Below are 16,971 nucleotides of genomic sequence, written 5' to 3' on the forward strand. Positions count from 1 at the left end.
TGCCTGACAGCCCACCCACACACTTGTTCAAACGTCCACACTGCACCGGGGCTCACTCTCTCTGCAGCCCATCTCACAGCCAGAAGCGCTCTCACACTTATCTGCACATGGCCCCACATAAACACCGTGTTTCTACTCCACATCTCTCCCACAAGCCCGCACACCCGGGCACATCTGTGCCGTGTATCCCCCACCCGGCCAACTCCTGCAGGAGGTTTCGCGCTCGGTGTGCAGCGGCCACAGTGGCCAGGAATTAAAATGCAGCGAGGAGGAGCCGGGCGCGTCAGCACCGCGTCTCCAGGAGAGCACAGCGCTCGCCGCCGCCGCCCCGCCCGCCCGCAGCCGCGGGGCCAGCGAGCCGAGAAGCAGGTGTTTGAAGCCCAGCCGCGCCAGCGACGCGCGGCCGCTGCCCAAGTTTGCCCGGGGCCCGACGAGGGCCGGGCAACCGGGAGAGGAGTGCAGACTGCGGCACACCCACCGCGGGCTTGAAGTCTCGAGAGAAGACGAGCGCACCGAGCAGCGAGTCCCGGTCACCCCGGAGAGGTGTAGTCGGGGCTCCGCAGTTCCCCAGCTCCTGGAGCCGCCCAGGCAGGGGGAAGAAGAAGCAGGAGACAGCGAGGCAGGGCTTTTCTGGAGACTCGGGGCCCCCCTGGAAGCCGGGGAGAGAAGCGACACGTCTCTCTGGCCAGCAGCCTTGAAGGAGCCCCGCAGCTAGCAGCCTCTGGCAGGACGCCCTGAGAAGCCCCCAGCCCCAAACGAGAGCGGGCACATCGCAACGAGGGCTCGGGCGCTGCACCTAGGGGAGCCTCGAACTAGGTCTCGGCCGAGCGCAGCCCGAGGAGCAGTGAGAAGGGTCCTGGAGGGAAGGGAAGAGGGCAGCAGCCAGCAGGTCGACCACTCACCCCAGTACACACCCACCCCGCCCGCCAAGCCAGGAGCCGCGGTGCGCCTCTGGGGGCGCTCGTTCCCCGGCGCCTTCTCTCGCGTGTCCCAGCACCGCTGGGCTACCGGCCGGGCTGGGGGGGTGGGTCCCTGGGGATGTCCAAATCAGGCATGGTGACCGAGTGGCTGCTCTCCCACGACCAGCGTAAAAGCTGGGCTTAGGCGGAGCAGGGGGGACTCAGCTTAGGGTCCCCCGAGGTCCAGGACGAGGGGAGGCGCGCAGCGCCCAGAGACTGGAGAGGCGGCGCCCAGCGGGGCCCCTCCAGAGGTAGTGGCCGGCGCCAGGCATCCTCCAGGAAGACTCGGGGCCAGGAGAGCCCGGGAGGCGCCCGGGAGACGCCGGTGCCAGCGCGGCGGGCCGAGGCAGCGCTCAGTCCCGGGCGGGCGCCCGCGGAGGCGGCGGCGGCGGGGCCGGGCGGGCATGCCGCGCCACCGGAGCTCCTTTCGGGCGCACGCTTCTCTGGCGCGGGCTGCGCGCGGCGGCTGCTGCCGCTCCCCCTGCTGCTGCGGACTCCCATGGCGGCTCCGCCCGGCCGGGGCCGCCGCCGCTGCCGCCAGCCTCGGGCTGAATGAATGAGCCGGAGCGGCGCAGCCCGGCTGCCGGCGGCCGCGCTCACCGGCCCGGGACGCTTCCGCATGGCCCGCGAGGAGCCGGCGCCCGCGGCGGTGGCGGCGGCCGGGCAGCCCGGGGGCGACCGGGGCGGCGAGCGCGCGCCGGTGCTGCAGGGGCCGGGGGTCGCCCGCAGGGGGCGGCCGTCGCTGAGCCGCGCTAAACTGCACGGGCTGCGGCACATGTGCGCCGGGCGCGCGGCGGCGGGGGGCTCCTTCCAGCGGCGGGCGCTGTGGGTGCTGGCCTTCTGCACGTCGCTGGGCTTGCTGCTGTCCTGGTCCTCCAACCGCCTGCTCTACTGGCTCAGCTTCCCGTCGCACACGCGGGTGCACCGCGAGTGGAGCCGCCAGCTGCCCTTCCCCGCCGTCACCGTGTGTAACAACAACCCCCTGCGCTTCCCGCGCCTCTCCAAGGGGGACCTGTACTACGCAGGCCACTGGCTCGGGCTGCTGCTGCCCAACCGCACGGCGCGCCCGCTGGTCAGCGAGCTGCTGCGGGGCGACGAGCCGCGCCGCCAGTGGTTCCGCAAGCTGGCCGACTTCCGCCTCTTCCTGCCGCCGCGCCACTTCGAGGGAATCAGCGCCGCCTTCATGGACCGCCTGGGCCACCAGCTCGAGGACATGCTGCTGTCCTGCAAGTACCGCGGCGAGCTCTGCGGCCCGCACAACTTCTCCTCCGTGAGTGCCCCCCGCGAAACCCCGCTCCCTCTGCTCCTGCTCTCCAGAGTCAGGGCACCGCCCGCCACCCCCTCGGCGGGAGCTGGACACCAAGCCCCTCGCAGTGACATTATTCCACGATGCCAAGATGGAACCCGCTCTTGGGTCCCTGAGCCCTCTTCTCCGGGTTGTGGGAAGCTGGATACAACCGTAGGAGGGGCCACCTCACTTTCCTGCCCCAGCCTCTCTCCTCTGGCATCAGCCCCCAAGCTCCCCACTCTGCTGTCATTGCCCCCTCTGTGAACATCAGCCTCTCTCTCCCGACCTCACCCCCAGGTCCACAGGACTCCAGGCATCTGTCCTGTATTTGGGGTGAAGGGGTGGGAAGAGAGAGAAGCGTGTCTTAAGTATGGGCTGTTGTCTTTGGGAAAACCAACCGAATTTCTTCAGAAACAGGCCGTCAGGAGGGTCAGGCCCAGACCCTAAGCGGCTTAGGGCTTCAGAGTTCCAAAACACTTTGGATCTAGGGGGACTTTGAAGGAAACCCCCTGAATATTAGACAGCACTAAAGCCGCAGCCTGCTTGGTGAGGGAGGCAGCAGCCTTGTCTGCTACTTTTTAAAAGCTCTGTGTTTTAAGCATCCAGGGGAATTGAACACTGGTGGGCACCAGTAGGGCCCCTGACCTCACAGGGTATGAGTGAGAGTGCTCCCATCTAGAGAAACCAGCGCCCTGCGGCGGGGAAGGCAGTGTGACAGGGACACTGATGCGAACAGCCGGGGCCAGGAGAAGCTGCGCGCAGGGTTTGTAAGCCATTTGCTGTGCTGGTTCCCTCACGCCGTGGGTCTGGATAATGCAGCTGTCAGACAGAAGGTACCTGCCTAGTGTGGTCTGCCTAGGAAGAGTTCTGGTGCCAAGCCCCAGCGTGGCACAAGCCTGTCCAGCCATTTGTGTGTGAATGCCCCATAGATGGGTTTGGGTTTTTCCACTAGTGCAGAAAAGGTTGGTGTGTGCATTTACTTGTAATGCTCCGACAGTGATTTTGCCAGCCTTTATGCATCAAGTCTGACAGTCTTGTCTCCAACAAAGCCTTTTCTGGGATGGTAAAGAAATGCCATGGTTCCAACAGGTGTTGGCACAGATGCCAGTCAGGCAAGGCATCTGATTGGCTGATTGGGTTAATCCTTGTCTAGGATGGTGAACCTGGCTTCAGTCTTGCCCTCCTTGCTTTGCTTTGTAGAGAGTGACCCTGAATTATCCATTCCCAAACCACCTTGTTTTCTGGGCTTTTCAGTGGGCCTTTAAAGAACACCTACCTAGTGGTTCCCTAGCCTTCTTAAGCAGAAGATGCCATTAACATGTGCTTCTAACAACTTCTTCCAGACTTGGGACACAATTCTGAGTTCCACAGAGATAAAGGAACGAGGATAGTGATGCTTGTTCTTTGCTGACCACATTGCTGTGTAAATGCATTACACAGAAGCCACATGTTGTTTTCTTCTCTGACCCTGGGCTTCTTCTGTCGGAGGAGCCCTGGCTAGGACTCTTGCCCTCCCCAACCCTGCCAAATCCTATCTGCCCCTAGGATGTTGGCTGGGAGAGTGGAAAGTGTTGATACCCCAGGAGGGCCAGGCGGGCAAAGCCAGAGCCTGCCCATCTCTGCCTGCAATCACACAGCACCTGCAGGGGCCACCTGACCTCCATCTGTCCTGCAGGGAGGGCCATGAGTTGAGAAAAGCAGGGTCTTTCCCACTGGGGCACCCCCTTCTCTTACCTCCCTCTACCCTGCCTTCCTGTGTCTGAAGAATTTGCAGGTATACACCCACCCAAGCAAAAGAATTACTGCCATTCCCCAAAGGTATGTGTTCCTGGGGACTCAGGTGACCCCTAGTGGTTTCCTTTCATTGGGCCTGTCCCAGGAGTTTCCAGCCCCTTAACATTTCCAAGGGCCTCAGAATTAAAGGCTGTACCCATCTGTCTACTGGGGGAAGTCAGAAGCTATTTCAGGGGATCCCCAAATACAGAGCAGGCCCATCAGGAATACTTCCTGCTAACCACATCACCCTACTCAAGCCTGTGTCATCTTCAGTGAAGTGGCGCTGTCGTGCAGTGAGTGATTAACAACATGAATGCTTGAGCTGCACTGATGGTTCAAATCCTGAAACTACCACTTACTATGTGTCTTCAGACAAGTGACTTACTCTCTCTGTTCTTTAGTTACCTACTTCATCTAGTGGAGGTAACACTAGCATATATACCATGTTTGTTGTGTATGCAGATAGACAGATAGATATTGGTATATACATATATATAAAGAGAGGGGAGCTCTTAAAACTGTACTGGTCCCCCATAAAAAGTTGCCTTTAAATGGCATCAGCCTCCCAGCTAGTCTCTGGGCCTCCAGCTCAGTGCTCCCTCCCTTCTGCATCCATCCTCTGCACTATGGCCAGTGTAGTCCTTCTAAATTCCACTCAAAGGATATCATCCTACTCCTTAAAACCCTTCAGTGGCTCACCTGTCCTCAGGATGAAGTCCAGGGTCCTCAGGCCCTGTGCCTGGTCCTGCCTTACCTCTTGCCCCACCCACTCCAGAACCTCATACTCAAGCCCTTTGTACAGCATACAACGGCTGGACCCGACTCCTCAAGCCTCTGGGTCTCCGCCGCTCCACTACTGTACGCGCTGTCCCCTCCTGCTGCTTTGCCTGCCTGGGACGACCCACTATCCTTCATCATACAGCGCTGGGATTTCTTCCACTTTGGAACCTTTCCTGACCACACCACACCACCTCCCCTCATCACCAAACAACTGATGCCTTCCTCCTTGTCACCCCTCTACCACCCCGTTAAGTGTCAGTCCTCACAGGTGTGCATGTCATCACACCTGCTGGCCTGCATCTGTGTCCTCCTCCAGGCCCAGGCAGGAATCACATCTGAGTTCCCTTCTGTCTCAGCCCTCAGCACAGACACCCTGACACATAGGAGGTGTTGAGGAAAAGTTTGGGGAATGAAAACCTTCACCAGGTACCCTCAGGACTTCTTGTTGTCCTGGGTCACCAGCTCCGTGACTCTTGGCTTAATTTCTCTAGGGAACGCCAGTGGAATGCATTTCTAATGAGGATGTGCCCAGGCAATTGCCAGGCATTTATCCCTTTTGCGGTCAGAGGGGGAGCACAGGAGCAGGATGCTAGGTGCTCTCCAGATACCTGTGCTCCCAACTAAGAGGATCAGTGCAGCAGGTGAAGGACTTGGGGGGACACCTTTGGTGGGGGTGTCATCTGTCCCCAATTCTCATTCCATCCAGGAAGTCTCATGTCTAGAAGTAAACTCGGCTCGAGAGAGAAGGGTGTTGTGGAGGAGCATCTTCTGGGTTTCTTCAGGATGTGTTCCTCTGCAGCTCCTCGCTGTGTTTTTCACAGCTGTGTAAGGGTTAATCACTCAGCTGTGAGACAAGCACTCCCACTTCTGAATGCACACGTTGTTTCTCTGGCATCAGCTGGAGATGACCTCATGCTGTACACACTCTGGCCCTTCTGGGCTGTCCTGGGGGCAGAGGAAAGCAGCCTTCATGATAATGGGGTAGGATGCAAAACTGGGAGGCCCAGCTATCTGGGACTGGATCCTAGGGAGAGGGACTAAGGCATTAGGAACAGGCTGACAGAGGCCAGTCAGGGCCCACTGCAAGAGCAAGGAGCAGCGACCCTCCTTGGGAGGACGCATGGCTCAGGGGAAAGCACCAGGCAGACCTCAGCCTAGAGGTCGGCTCTACTCCTTCCTAGCCATGTGCCCTGGTCAGGAGCTTCACTCTATGAGCCTCTGGTAATAATTCCTGCCTAAGAAGGCTGGAATGAAGATACGTATGTAGGGTCTAGCCCATGCCTGGACAGCAGTAGGTTCTGGATATTCCAGAGCAACTGTTTTAATTTGGATAGAGAGATCATCAGTCTTTGTAGCTAATGGTAGCAGTTATTAATTATCATCAGTATGATTACCTTCTTACCATGATCACTTACTTGATGGGGTATGCTCATTTCCTGGTTCATGCATTCAATCACCCAGCATCTATTGAGTGCCAAGCTCTGTAGTAGCTGCTGCAGATACATAATGAAATAAGGCTTAGTGTGTGTCTGCCATGAACCTGCAGTACTGTTGAGGAAGGAGATTGTGAACAGATGTCAGGTCATGCACAGGTGTGGTGTGGCCTCAGAGGAGGATCCAGGAGAGAATGGGGGGACCTCTGATGGCTTCCTAGAGGAGGTGGCATCTGATCTGAGTCTTGAAAAATAAGTAGAAAGTCCAAGGTAGGGAAGGCAGGAAAAAGGATTTCAGGGAGAGGGGATGATGCCATATGCAAACCAGAGAGTACCGAAGTATGAAACAGTGAGAAGGAAAATGTGCTTTCTGGAGCCTGAGAGTAGTTCAGGGCAGCTAGAAGGAGGGGCTGGATGTGCTGAGGTGTGTTGAGCTGGGGTGTGGTAATGCAATGGTGTGATGGACATCTGAGGGCCAAAGTAACTTTTTTAACTTTGTAGTGTAAGTTCTGACTTCTTTCACTACTGGCTATTACGCTATGGAGTGTCTCACCCATGTCATCTATGTCCCCCTTGCCTCCCCACCCCCAGCAGCTGCCATCCCCATTCCCAGATCCAACAGGGACCATCCCTCCCTGCACCCTCTCCCATTTGCTACCCCCTTTGGCAAGGATCACCCTTGAGTCCAGAGTTTGGATGTATCCTCCATACTAAAAGCCAAAGAAACAGCATTTGGTTTCACCACACTTTGTCACAGCAAGCAGGCCGGCTGCTCCGAGTCAGCAACAGAAAACAAGAAATCATTTCAGCAACATACAGTTTAAAATCAGCAAATTCTGTTAAAATGGTGCCTGGCCAGGCAGTCCAGTAGTTGTGAGGATGGATGGCTTTAGGGAGACAAGGAAAAGACTTTCGCTTTTAGAGAAAGAGGAATAAAGAACTAATACATGTCAAGTGCTTACAACAGTTTCTGGCACCAAGTAAGGACTCAATAAATATGAGCTATTTCTGTTATTCTTACTTGCAGTGAGCATTTCAAGTGAAGGATGAAGGCACATAGCATTGGGTGGCTGCGATATGCCAGACCCAGGCTGGGCATATTTCATGCCATCCCAGTTCTCAAAATAACCCTAAAAGGTTGTGTGATCATCCACATTTTACAGATGGGGAACTGCAGCTCAGGGAGGATCTGTAGTCTGCATAATGTCATAGAGCCAGCAGAAAACAAAGCTGGGATTCAAACCCAAGTTTTCATTGCCCCAAAGGATGCACATGCAACGGGAGGAGAAAGGGACAGCATTGGTGGGAGGCAGGGGGTGTGCTGGGAAGACCCATCCAGCCTCAGTTCTGTCCTGACCAGCTCTATGGCTTTGGCCTCAGGTTCTTCTCCTGTGAAGTGAGGGCATATGAGCCAAATGACTAATGGGACTTAGCTGAAAAGTTCTCCACTCAAGTGAGCATCAGGGGAAAATAGGGCTTAACTACTGCAGATGGCCCAGGCTTTTCAGCCAACCATTTCTTTGCTCTGCAGAGCTGAGACAGTGATTAAGGGGGAAATGTACAAGTTATTGAAGTGCTAGAGACAGGACGGTGATTAAATAGACATTTATACAAGGAACATGAAAAGACCTTCACCAGTTATATGACTTTGGGGAAATTAGTTTGGGGAATCAAATGTAAACTCTGCTCAGGTCTGCAGATATCCAAATTGACCAATATCAAGCTGATTCTGATAGTGGCTATTTGGGGGCCACTGTGGCCAGTCATGAAGGCCTCAGTCAGATGTCTGCCCAGTTGAGAAGGGCTGGAGGAGAAGCCAGGCCATGTGGTTTATACAGCAGTCGCTTTGATTCTCCTAATTTGCCTGGATCATCTACTCAGATTCTATCAACCAATGCGCATTGACCACCTACTGTGTGCCAGGCACTGGCTGCAAAGGTGACTGTAAATCTACTCTGTTTCTGGTAAACAGGCCTACAGAAGTCAATGTGCTTCATCAGAGTGGCTGGGTCTGAAAGGGGCTACCGCTCACACAGGAGTGGGGCTGGGCATGAGACAGCCTAGGATTTGTACTGGGGACCGATTATGCAAACAGTCACATGCATGTCACCAGAATTGAATGGGTACTTTGAATCCATTTTACAGATGAGGAAATTGAGGCTCAGAGAGGTACAGAGTCATACCTGGGGGGGATTAGAGTCAGGATTCGACCAAAGGTTGGTCCAGTTCCAAAGCCAATGGTTCTTTTTCTTTTCTATGACACCATTCTGCCAGCACTCAGAGAGGCTGGTAACAATGAGCTCTTTCATATAGGGTATCTCTCACAATCTTGTAAGCCTTACCTCAAAGTTTCTTTCCCTGAAGATTGGTGTAGGCCCTGGAAGTCAGGCTGGCTTCCAAGGCCTGAAACACCGAAAAGGAAAGACCGTTCCTAAGAGAATAGAATTGAGATGGACATGCATCCTGCTACACCATCAACCAGACAGCTGGAAGGCAACAGATCTGTGAAGGGGAATCTTCTTGGGAGTTGCTAAAAAGTTTTAATTCAGCCCTAATTGAACTAAATTACTATTTTCATTACTTCAAGGACATTGGTAACTTGAAGTCCTGGTTAAGGAAATGTTGCCAAATAGCTATCCAGCTCAGGCCGTGCTAACAAATAGATGACTCACATGTAATTGGAACATGACTTGTTGATAAAACAAATAGAGGCTTCTAACATACTGGGGAAATTTGTTCTCCTGAGCATGTCAAATATCTCCCCTGACAGCACTGTTTATACTATTAATTTGCTTAGTAAATTGTTTCCTCTGATTCCATACACTTTTATTGAGCTCCTACTTGCTGTCAGGCACTCTTATGTTCATTGTTTTATTTCAGCCTGACAGTGGACCAGAAAAGAAAGTATTCTTTCCTCCCTGGTACAGATAAGGAAACTGAGGCACAGATGGGTTCAGTGGCTTGCCCAACGCCATTGAGAGAAACCTGAATATGAGGATTCCAAAATCAATGCTCTTTGCACCACATTACAATTGTTCCCACAAAGACATCCCATTGCAGCTTTGGCCAGACAAATCTGTAGAGCATTTCCAATCAGTAGAGTCTTAATTACCTGTTTAGGATATTATAATACATAGTATCATCTCATTTTATCCCTACAACAGTGGAGGGTGATTTATTGCCTGCCTAAATTCAGAGAGGGGATCACACGACCTGGGGAAAGAAGCAGCCAGAATTTGAATTCAGGCCTCCTAAGACTCCCATTTACTTCTTCCTCCCCAGCTGCTCTGTTCCTGGTCAGGATGGACTTGAGGGGATTGTACCTGCCCTGGAATATATTCTTAGGGAAAAAGCAGTGGGCTTCTGAGTGCTTTGCAAAAAAGAATCTGTGCTGAAACTGGCTGCTGAGAAGAGGCTCTGAGTTCCTTTTTTTATCTCTGCCCAGAGACCTTTCCTCCTTCTCAGGCAGGTCAGTTCCAGCATATTCCAATTGGCTGTGGATGAATGGAGAACCTCCTAGGCCTGTGCATATCAGACTTTTTCCTGGGCCCACTGCAGGGATCCTGACAGTAGATCTGAAACGGGGCCTGAGACTGGCATTTCTAAATACTCCCAGCTGATGGCAGATGCAGCTGGGCCACAGCTCACACTTTGAGGGCAAGGCTGTGGGCTCAATGAAGTCCCATGGGTGCTGAGAGGGAGGGATCAGTGGGCTCTCAGTTATGTCCGAGTCAGTCGGTCTGCAAAAGTGCAGGTGGAGTGAGCATCCTGTAGTGGAGCAAGGAGAGCAGCTGGAGGAAGAATGCTGGGCTCCCCACTCAACCCCAGAGGAGGCTGTGTATGGAAGAGAGGTCATGATGCCAGGGGCAGCCTGCTTGCCACACCAAAGCAGCACCCATGGAGGGGCCGTGGTTCTAGCCACAGTGCCAGTCAAACCAAAATGCAAAGGCCACCTGGTAGGATAAATAAGAGTTCCTCAGGTGCCCACATCCTCATCCCCAGAACCTATGAATATATTACCTTCCAGGCAAAAGGGGCTCTGTGGGTGTGATTAGATTAAGGGTTTAGCCGTGGGGAGATTACCCTGAATCATCCAAGGGGCCTACTGTCAGCACAAGTGCCCTTATAAGAGAGAGTCAGGAGGGTCAGAGTCAGAGATGTAACCCTGGAAGCAGAGGTCAGAGAGTCAGAGAGAGATCTGAAGACATTGTGTGGATGGCTTTAAAGATGAGGGGGACATAAATCAAGGTAAGCGGTTGGCCTCTAGAAGCTGGACAAGGCAAGGAAGCGGATTCCTCCCCAGAGCTTCCAGAAGGAATGCAGCCTTGCCAACACTTTGATTTTTAGTCTCCCGACTTCCAGAACTATAAGCTAATAAATGTGTGCTGTTTGAAGCTACTAAGTTTGTGGTAGTTTGCTACAGCCACAACAGAAAACTCATACAAGCCTCATTTGTTATACAAAATAGTCTCCACTCCACACCTGACTCCACATGTGAACCAGAGTGGGTAGGTTTGGGGCAGGGACTGTCCCCAAACCAAGAAATCAAAAGAATCTACAACAAACATGCAGCTAGGTTCAAAAATAGCCAACAGGGGAGTATTTTGATCTTGCTTACATTCACACAAGATTGGGAATTTGGACCCCAGATACTGAGGAAGAAGGTGGCTTCAGGAGTCAGACAGACTCAAGCTCATACCCAAGTCTGCCAGGTGTTAATGGGGGGTCACTGGGGAGTTGCTTACCTTCATTGAGATTCCGTTTCCCTATTTGTGAAACAGAGATCATACCTTCCTTGCAGGGTTGTTTTTTGAAACTTTAAGATAATATATTAATCCATTCAAAAATTCCTTATTGGGAGCCAGTTATGAGACTGGCTCATATGTACCAGTCCTGGTACATAAAAAAATGAGTATGAATACAGAAAGTGTCACTACTCTCTTGGATATAAAAGCACAGACATGAAGGTGCTAAATAAATGTGAGCTATCACTATTGTCCTCATCATCATTATTAACAGGTGACACCTCTCACTTCTTCAGAGAAAAACTTCAAGGTCCTGTAATAATACTGCATTAATGATGGTCTTCTATATACTGTCACAGTTCTAGCCAGGAATCACTATGTACTTTTCATATTATACCTCTGTGGGTAGGTCAGAGCCTGGTAGGTTTTCTTCCCCCATTTTGTACCGTGTCCAGAGTCACAACTCAGTGAGGGAGGTTGGGTGGTTCAAGGTCACACTGAACGTCACTGGGAAACTTGAAAGATTCTGAGGGTATCTGTGCTCAAGCCTACAGAGGATGCTTTCATGTTGCAACAGTATCTGTTTCTTCCTCTGAGAAGTTACTCTTTCTCCAAAATATGCATGCTGGCCATCCCCTTCTGATTCTGATGGTATATCTGATCTGAAAGCTGTTGATACTCTGATCTCTGAAAGTGAAGGGTTTAATCTTCTCGTGGAACCCCTCCCAAAGAAAATTATTTTCCCGCTTTGAAATGGCACGGGCATCCACTGTGAACTCACATCCATAAATCTAGGGCTACTGCTCCAGAAAGCAGATGAGGTTTGATTCTACATCTCAGCAGTCTCACAGAGCAAATTATGGCAAGAATTTGATTTATAGAAGCACCTCAAAGGCTCTGGAGTGAGGCGCATGTTTATTCACTTTATTACCGTTTATTTTACGCTATCTCTTTATGCTCCCTGCACATGGATTTGAAAGACCATTTGGATAGATGCTTATGACCTGCCAGTTTGCAGGAATGTGGCTGTCTTTGGCCATGCTGCTGACAGCTGGGGTTGGGGGTTCTACACCAGCATTGAGGGTGAAGGAAGCCGAGATGTAACCACAGGCTTGGGGACTCCAGCCCAAAGTTCTTGCCCAAACTTCCCCAGCTCTGCGTTTGTATGGTACTTGTTGTGAATCTCCAGCTGCAATGCAAGGATGGGTACAGGCAGGCTTGATTTAAGATTCACATATCTCAGAACAGCTGGGGATATTTAACATCACTATAATTACATTTTTGACAGTACATGGAGTGAGAGCCTTTTTGTTATTGTTGAATATTCGATGAACATCAAATATTTTAACTAGACAGGGAAACACGACTTCATATTTCATATCCAAGTAGGTTTGTTTTTAAAATTCCAGCCAGGGGTAGGTGTCTCAGGATCGAGTTTTATTTCATCCCTTGTCTTTGGAAAGGGCAGGAGCTCTGCCCCTGTGGCTGAGGAGCTGTGTCAGGTGGGCTGGAGGCTGCAGGGAGCAGGGAGCAGGCAGGAGCTGAGGAGGCGCCCCTGTGTGCCCAAGGTGACATGCAGGGTCTAGGATGTCATCCCAGCTCTCTTCGCTGTGGCACCAAAGTGGTGATGAGCAAGCAGAGGCTCAGAGAGCACCCGCAAACTTGCCAGGAGTGACATTACTAATACATGCAGAGCTGAGGTTGCCTAAGGTCTGTTCAGGGGCACTTCGGGCAAGTTGGGTATAATGGTTGATGCCAGGAGGTGAGATGTGGAGAGTGAAAACAAGAAAGAGGAAGACCTGCTGTGCACCAGGCTCTGCGCCTCCCCTTCATCTTTGTCTTCTTCAACCCTCAGGACATTACTCTTGGGTACAGCACTGTTGTGCCATTTTAGAGATGACGAAACCAAGGCTCTCAGGGTTGATGGGGGAAGCAGTGATGAGGATCTGTATCCCCTGTTCCTAAAGGACAGCATTTTGAGTGTGTAATTTCTATTGACCCCTGGCTACTGCATTCCCACCCCTGCCCCTCCCCTCTCCATACTCCAAGAATCTTAACCAGCCAACGAGATGGGAAACTACCTATTACTTTGACCACCCTCCTGGAGTCAGGAGTTCATGACCCTGAGTCACAAAGCCAAGTCACTTTTCTGAGCTGCTTATCTTTCTTCAAGGATATTCCAACTTCCACACCTTTGCTCAAGCTGCTCTCTTCCGCTGGATGCCTGTTCTCCATCTCTGCCTCGTAAGCTCTCTCAACTCTGTATGTTGTGTGCTTAGATATGCCCAAAATCTTCCTGGAAGCATACATGAGGTCTAATAATGGGCCGCCCCTGAGGAGGGGCCTGGGAGGATTGGATAGCTGGGGTGGGAAGGAACCTGGCTTCTTATTCTGCACTTTTTTCTGTGGTTTAAATTTTTTAAACCACGTGTGCATATAACTTATAAGAAACACATGAAACAAAAGTACTGTCTGAAAAAAATCCCATCTTGTCTGAGGCTATCTCAGCCTTTCTCCTCCATGTGAACCTTCTGGAAAATAAGCGTCCCATTCTGCCAACCACCCAAGACTTGCTTATGCCCCTTGCTGACCCCTTTTCCCTCTAGGCCTTTTACCACCATCCTCTTCAGCCTCTCGTCCCTGGCGTCCCCCCTCAACCCCCCACAGGGCAGGGCCGCACCCACCCCTCCTTGAGGCTCCCCGGCACCAGCGGGGTTCCTCGTGGGGGACACGCGCTCCACCCGAGCACTAAATTGCCAAGACAGGAAAAAGGATCTGTATCACCAAAATATATGTGGACTTATTCAATCGTTCATTAATGCATTCAATAGTTATCAAGAGCCCACAGGTGCCAGGCATTATGCTAGATGTGTGATTCAGAGGGAAATGATTTGGCCCTTCCCTCACACAGCCTGCCTTCTGGAGCTCCATGAATGACCTCTGTGATGATCAGAACCATGGGAGGGCTTGTTTAAGAGTCCCTGGCTGTGAGCCAGAGCCACTGAATCAGAATTTATGGGGGAGAGGTCCAGCAACCTCTTTTTAACACACAAACGCAGGTAATGAGGGTTTTAGGATAACACTCTGTGTTGGGGGTGGGAGGGTGGCACACATAATAAAAATAGACAAATAAATGAACAAGATTGTTTCTGACCTTAAATCATGTGATAGAGAATGGCAGGAGGCTGCTTGAAGACAGGAGAGTAGGGAAAGGTTGATTCTCTGAGGAGATGATGTGTTTGCTGAGATACCTGGACGATGAGAAGGTAAAGCCACGCGGGGATCCCGGGAAAGCACGAACAGAAGGAACAGCAAGCTCACGTCTAGGATAGTGGGAACTTCCTTCTTCCTTTCAGTGCTGGAAATTCAGCTCCAGAAGCACGGTTCTCCTGTTCTTTGTACAATGAGTACATCTGACTCCTTCCAAAATGTAGCTGCCTCTCATGCACACAATGTGAGAGAACAACCTGATTCTAGCAGTTCTGCAAATATTGATCTCCAGATTACTAATGTAATGTAGCCTTGGGTTCTTAGGTGAATTTCCTTTAAAAAATACCTCCAAGTGAGAGGAAAAACCCCACAAGCCCAAGAATCCAATAGCAAGTCCCTGTGTAAGGGCAGCTCGGTTGAGACCAACGTGGCCAGGCCCTTTCTTTAGAGGGCCTTTCTTTGCCACATCCTGGTTAATTAGCACCACGGCCCTTTGCTGTTGAGTTGTCATGAGGGCAAGGTCTTACAACCCTGACGCCCAGGTGGATTTTCCTTCTTCAGCTTCTAAAGTGTTAGGTCAGGACGGCTGTCGTCCACACTGAAAACAGGGCCCTCTGCCTGGCTTTGTGTTTCCCAGACAGCTTGCACATCTCTCACCTCTGCTCATCTTCATGTGATGGAAAAGCAGCTTCTTGTTCCCATTTTACAGGTAAGGCAACTAAGGCTCAGAGAGGAGGAGAATTGACTTGCCCAAGGTCATCCAATAGTGCCAGAGCCAGGCTAGTTCTGACTCCTGCACGGGCACCTCCTCAACCCACAGTGGTGAACTGCAGCTGGGAGACAAAATCTGTGTCCTTCTGCAAGTCCTAGTGTCACTGCCACGTGCTGAGGGAAGTCTTCCCAGATCACTCTGGAGGGCTGTGTGAAACCTAGTCAGCGAGTTGAATCCTTAGCTTAGGAGCATCTGGATCACTATAGATAGAGTTTCTCAAACGTGCATGAGAGTCACTTGTGGATATTGCTACAACGCAGGTTCTAGTTCAGTAGATGGAGATGGAGCTGCATTTCTGACAAGCTCCCAAGTAATGCCAGGGCTATTGGTGCACAGACCACATTTTAAGTAGCAAGGATCTGGAAGGCAGGAGGAAAAGGCAACATGGAGTAAGCGAGAAAGAGGGCCTCTGATCCCAGACAGACCTGGGTGCATATCAACCCTGGCACTTTATTCTGTGTAACAAAAATCATGCCTTTTGGACAGAGTTCAAGGAGGGCCCACCTTGTCCTGAATCCTGCCCTGAGAAGCAAAGCTACTTGTTCCAGGCTAGACCTCCAGGCTGCTGCTGCTTAGAAATGCAGACAGCACAGCAACTGGTAAGTCTCTATTAAGGAGAACTCTTTCCTTTGTCTTTATATGATACAGAAAATGACTAGTCATTTAGGGAGACCATGGGAATGGAGAAAGAGCAATGGAGTCACGTACCTCCCAAATGAGTTCCCTGAAAGGATGAGCTGACACTGGCTATTCCTGCAGCCTTTCCTGATTTTGTGGCTATCAGTGGACGTGTCCATGAGAGGTGCGAATCCAAGAAGGATGGCCTCTAGCTTGATCACAGTAATCAGCTTTGTCTTTGTACGTGGGTTGCTGCTGAGGGGGAGAATCCTTCAATCTGAGGGAGTCGTGCCAGTAACAAGGCCTGTCCGGTGATGTAGCCGGAAGCCTGTGCTCTTGTTGCTACAAGGCCATTAGTTAGAATTGCTAAGGCTGCTTCCACACCACACCTTGGGCGATTCATTTGCTTCACTCAGTCACACCCTCATTTGTTATTTCTGTCATTCATTCTTTGCTCATTATTTTATTCATTTACTGGCTCTCAGCTTCATCTATTCATTCACGCATTTATTGAGCTCCTTCTGTATATACCACGTTCTGTGCTGGACTCTAAGGATATCAAAGTGAATCCATTCTAAGTCATCAATTCAATCTCACCTCTCTATATCCTATAACCGAGTAACAGGCAATCCCCCTCAGTGGCCTCTCCTGTTTAGTGCTGAAAAACTGGATCAGCCATTTGTTCTCTTTATTCTGAGAATCTGTCTTGTTGAACGTTATCATGTTGTTCCCCACTGCAAGATAAGACCAAGCACCCAGGTAAGCGTCAGACCCTCACCCCCACACATCATGCATTCTGCCATGTTGAACTGCCTCAGGTTCCTTGCATCTGCCATGCTCCCAAGCCTTGGCATTTGTTGTTCCCACGGCCTGAAATGTATTGAAACTCCTGTGTCTTCCTGGAAAGCTCTTCCTCATCCTTCAACACAAAGGTTTATCATCTTCTTTATCACCTTCCCACGCCTCCATGCTAGGAAGTTAGGTCCTTCCTCCCCTGGGCTGCATATAGCCATCAATGCCCTGAGATGCTCTAACATGCCATGGCTAAGAGTAAGGGCTCTGGGTTCAAGTCTTTACTTTCCCGTGTGCTAGCTGCATGACCATGGGAAGATATTACTGGAGTCTCTGCAAGCAGTTTCACATTCATTCTCCATTTGGAACTGCACAACTCTAAGGGAAGGTAGAAGAGTTGCAAGACCCAGACAAGTGGAGTGACTTGCTCAAGGTCACAAAGCTGGTAAGAAGCCAAGTCTCAGCTACAACTTAGATCTTCCCACTCCCTTTCTAGGGCTGATGCTGGTCTACAACATACACAAAAAAAGATGTTAGCCCCTGGGAGTCAGTAATTAATACCCATAGAGCATCTTTATTACTTTCCTCTGAAATCTAG

The 16,971-nt window shown here is 51.4% G+C and overlaps 1 protein-coding gene across 3 annotated transcripts in view; it reads left to right on the plus strand.

Annotated features, from left to right (window-relative positions):
- Positions 1-314: 314 nt before the first annotated feature.
- LOC118908971 (acid-sensing ion channel 2) overlaps positions 315-16,971 on the plus strand; it is a 266,566-nt gene continuing 249,909 nt past the window's right edge. For 2 of the 3 annotated variants that reach the window (XM_036879044.2, XM_057501178.1), the window contains exon 1: positions 315-2,229. In XM_036879044.2, the coding sequence (XP_036734939.2) occupies positions 1,516-2,229 (714 nt within the window). In that variant the 5' untranslated portion in view covers positions 315-1,515. The remainder of the gene's footprint in view (positions 2,230-16,971) is intronic. The other variant, XM_057501177.1, reaches the window with a different exon arrangement.

This window comes from Manis pentadactyla, chromosome 4, assembly GCF_030020395.1.
Source record: "Manis pentadactyla isolate mManPen7 chromosome 4, mManPen7.hap1, whole genome shotgun sequence".
Taxonomy (NCBI): Eukaryota; Metazoa; Chordata; class Mammalia; order Pholidota; family Manidae; genus Manis; species Manis pentadactyla.